Source organism: Sinocyclocheilus rhinocerous, unplaced genomic scaffold, assembly GCF_001515625.1.
Source record: "Sinocyclocheilus rhinocerous isolate Xijiao unplaced genomic scaffold, SAMN03320098_v1.1 scaffold4936, whole genome shotgun sequence".
NCBI classification, from domain to species: domain Eukaryota; kingdom Metazoa; phylum Chordata; class Actinopteri; order Cypriniformes; family Cyprinidae; genus Sinocyclocheilus; species Sinocyclocheilus rhinocerous.
The window spans coordinates 2,210-6,319 of NW_015627557.1; the positions used below are offsets into that span (position 1 = coordinate 2,210).

Sequence of the window (4,110 nt, forward strand, 5' to 3'; positions counted from 1 at the left end):
TAAATCAATGAGATCTTTCTAACAGTGCAGCAGATACTGACATAAATTGATCTAAATCTGAGGAACAGTGAAAGTAAAGCTTCTGGAAACAAACGCTCCTCAAAAGACCCTGAGGATCAGATTTGAGACTCTAAAACATGATTGATGGAGAATCAAGTAAAGCTGAGCTGCAAGCGTTTCTCTAAAAGAGCTTTTATCTCTTTTAGTATCGAATATGATACATTAGGCTTTATAGGGTTAGTAGGGTTAGAGTTGATATAAAATGAGTTTTTCAATGCATCCTCTTCAAAGGTCCAAGGGCAGCCTCTTATGGTACAAGTCAGTGGGGGTCAGCTCATCACTTCCTCTGGGCAGCCCATAATGGTACAGGCCATGACAGGAGGACAAGGTCAAACCATCATGCAAGTACCGGTATCTGGTACACAGGGGCTGCAGCAGGTGGGTGAAGCTCATGTTACGTTGAATTGTTGGTTAAAATATACTATTTTCATTAACATATTTAATTTATCTAATAGTAGTGCATTGGTTCTCAACCAGGGGGCCTGGTTGACAAAACACCAAACAAAAAAGATTTCATCAATTTTTTGCCTTTGATGAAACAGCATTCCCACAATCTTGGAAAACCTGTATATATGAGGAAGACTTATTATAAAACTGTGAATTCTTGAACTGAAAAGGCTCATTAAACGTCATTTTTATAATAAATGTACAATTATTCCAAGCTCTGAAGTACGTTATCAGGTAGAAATTGTGAGTAAACAACTGGACAAGTTATGAAGCATTCAAAAATTGTTGTTGACATGGAGTCAAAAAGATTGAGAACCACTGCAATATAGTGTTCCATCAAAATATTGGGTGTGAAGTTGTAATAAAATTACCAAATGTGGCACAGATTCAATTGGTACAGCCCAGTCAAATCCAGCTTCCTGGTGGGCAGACATTACAGCTACAGGGTCAGCAGGGACAGACCCAACAGATCATCATTCAACAGCCACAGACCGCAGTCACTGCAGGACAGAACCAGGTGACTTCATTTTGTCATGAATTTGAGGAAATATAAAGGAGCACCCTCTATAAACTGCACTCTTTAATACATATAATTAATGAAGTTCATGATAAATGTTTTCTTAGGGTCAGCAACAGATCACTGTACAGGGTCAGCAGGTGGCTCAAACCGCTGAAGGACAGACCATCGTTTACCAGCCTGTTAATGTGGACGGGACCATCCTACAGCAGGGTAACACTGCTACTCCTCTGTAAAACACTGAGCCGTAAACATCATGCAGTTCAATAGACATGTATACACTGCTTATGACATGTAATTAATCTGAATGCATTTTGTGATTGTCCATCCAGGAATGATCACCATTCCAGCTGCATCTTTAGCAGGAGCTCAGTTAGTCTCAGCTGGATCCAACAGAAACACCACCAACACCGGTCAGGGCACAGTGACCGTCACTCTTCCCATGGCAGGAAACATGGTCAATGCTGGAGGAATGGTCATGGTGAGCACTTGTGGTCATTTTTATCTATTACCGAAAGTGAGTTCTTGCTATAGAGATAATCTATTTAGATCACACTTCCTAATCTTATTGTGTGTGTTTATAATTGAATCAGATGGTCCCAGGGGGTGGCGGGTCAGTTCCCACCATGCAGCGCATTCCTCTTCCTGGAGCAGAGATGCTGGAGGAGGAACCTCTGTACGTCAACGCTAAACAGTATCACAGGATCCTCAAGCGGAGACAAGCCCGTGCCAAACTAGAAGCTGAAGGCAAAATACCAAAAGAGAGAAGAGTATGTGTGCTTTTATGGCAATAAATAACAATGACTTTATTTATATAACTCTTTATGCAAATATAGCAAAACACATTTGTTATATTTATTACATTTATATTATATTTTGATTCATAAATAAATAAATGCTATATACGCATAAGGAGTGTGTATATATATATATTTATTCCATGGTCTGTCAGAATACTGGATTCTGATTGGCTGGCAGGTATGCACTAAAACCGTTTAATGCACAGGTAGTTCCACGTCAGTTTAATCACCGTTCTATATTAATGCGCGCTGTGTGATTAATGTGATCTTACTGCACTATTTCATCTCTGTGTACGATTTGAAGCGGGCAGAATGCTAGAGCAAACGTGCCGTAACTGACGAAAATAACTCATTTTTACCCATTCGGTCAAATATTGCGCTGTAAAGAGCAATACTAGTTTTAACTTGTCTATAACTTGGCAAATGACCATGGAATAAGCAGGATAATCAACGGCTAGCCGTGCATTAAAGGATTTAGTAAAAATATTCAATTCGGTGCAGGTGCTGATAATAATATGGACAAAAGTGATGAAATTCTGATGCTTGTACTGTAAATCAATGAGATCTTTAAAGCCGTATATCAGATGCTGACATAAAATGATCTAAATATCACTCTATATCTGCAGTAATATGTCTCAGTGAGATGAAACTGAAATGCTCCAAACATATAATGCAGTGATTGAGAGCTGAAGAAATAAAGGCTCCTCAGAAGATGTGAGATGTTCTGGAGGCTTGTGAAGATCATTCCTCCGCTGAGGAACAGTGAAAGTAAAGCTTCTGGAAACAAACGCTCCTCAAAAGACCCTGAGGATCAGATTTGAGACTCTAAAACATGATTGATGGAGAATCAAGTAAAGCTGAGCTGCTTCAGTCCAGTAAGAGTTCATCTGGAGATATTACTGCAGTTATTCTGACGCTTACTTGATCAAAATCAGTCAAGATTTGACACGAGAAGCGTTTCTACAATTACACTAAAAGAGCTTTTATCTCTTTTAGTATCGAATATGATACATTAGGCTTTATAGGGTTAGATATGTAAATGAGACTTATGTTACTTTCAATATAAAGTTAATGTGTTTTAAACTCATTTTAGATTATAAATGACAGAAAATATTCATTTTTAATTTAATAGGTTGCTCTAAACTCTTTTGTGCAGTTATTATTGCTAGCTAAGAGCATAAAAAAAAATTTATTACTTGAAATAAAATAAACTTTTTATGAAATAAAATATAATAAAACACTTTAAATTATTTTATTTCAGTTGCAAAGGCAACATTTTTCATTTTCAATAGGTTTAACTTGCACTAAAATAACTAAACTAAAATGAAAATGAAAGAAAAACTAATAAAAATTACATAAACGCACAACAAAATTACCAAAACTTTACCTAAAATGAAAATATTAAAATAAAATAAAATAAAAATAGTTTTATTTCAGCTACTTGCCAAGACAATATTTTCTTTTAGTTTATCTTGATGTACTAAAATAATTAACATTGAAATACTGAATAATAAAAAAAAAATACTGAAATAAAAATTAATAAAGACTATATGGACATATTTATAGAAACAGTAACTAATTAAATTGATAAAAACACAACAAAATTACTAAAACTTGAACTAAAATTAACATTTAAAATGTAAAAATAAAATGCAATAAAAAAAAAAAATATATATATACAAAAAAATGCATATTCTTGCATATTGCAATAAAAAAGTTGCATATTCTTTCATATTGCAATAAAGACGTGGCATATTCCTGCATATCGCAATAAAAAGTTGCATATTCTTGCATATTGCAATAAAAAAATGTTCAATATCCTTGCATATTGCAATTAAAAAATTAGCATATTCTTGCATATTGCAATAAAACTGCACAAAAGCAGTTTCCAGCAGAAATCAATGAAGGGATCAATAAAGCATAAAAACAGCCCTGCTTTTAAATCACTGTAAAAACTGATGTGTTCTTCTTAAAAATGTTTTTAATAGCAGGCATAAATTTTGCTTTGTTTAGTAATAATTAATTCGAGTGACTAAAACTAAATATTTTATTACAATGGAAACAATAAAAATAAAAACATTCAAAATATTAATAAAAACTATAATAGTACCTCAATAACAGTAAAATAGCACTGTGCTGATGCATGACTTCCTGTTGTCCTGCAGAACTTCCTGCGGAAGGTGGAGCAGATGTTCATGTGTGTTTGTTGTCAGGAGCTGTCCTTTCAGCCCGTCACCACCGAGTGTTCACACAACGTCTGCAAGGTTTGAGTTAAACTCATCACTA

The 4,110-nt window shown here is 34.8% G+C and overlaps 1 protein-coding gene across 1 annotated transcript; it reads left to right on the plus strand.

The window, feature by feature from the left end:
- Positions 1 to 267: 267 nt before the first annotated feature.
- Positions 268 to 4,088, plus strand: LOC107731202 (nuclear transcription factor Y subunit alpha-like; the record flags this gene model as incomplete). The annotated part of the gene is made up of 6 exons (XM_016542213.1): positions 268 to 438; positions 893 to 1,024; positions 1,132 to 1,237; positions 1,357 to 1,505; positions 1,618 to 1,794; positions 3,990 to 4,088. Coding segments are annotated over 6 exons (834 nt in total), but the record flags the coding sequence as incomplete, so codon positions are not given.
- Between the last annotated feature and the right edge of the window lie 22 nt (positions 4,089 to 4,110).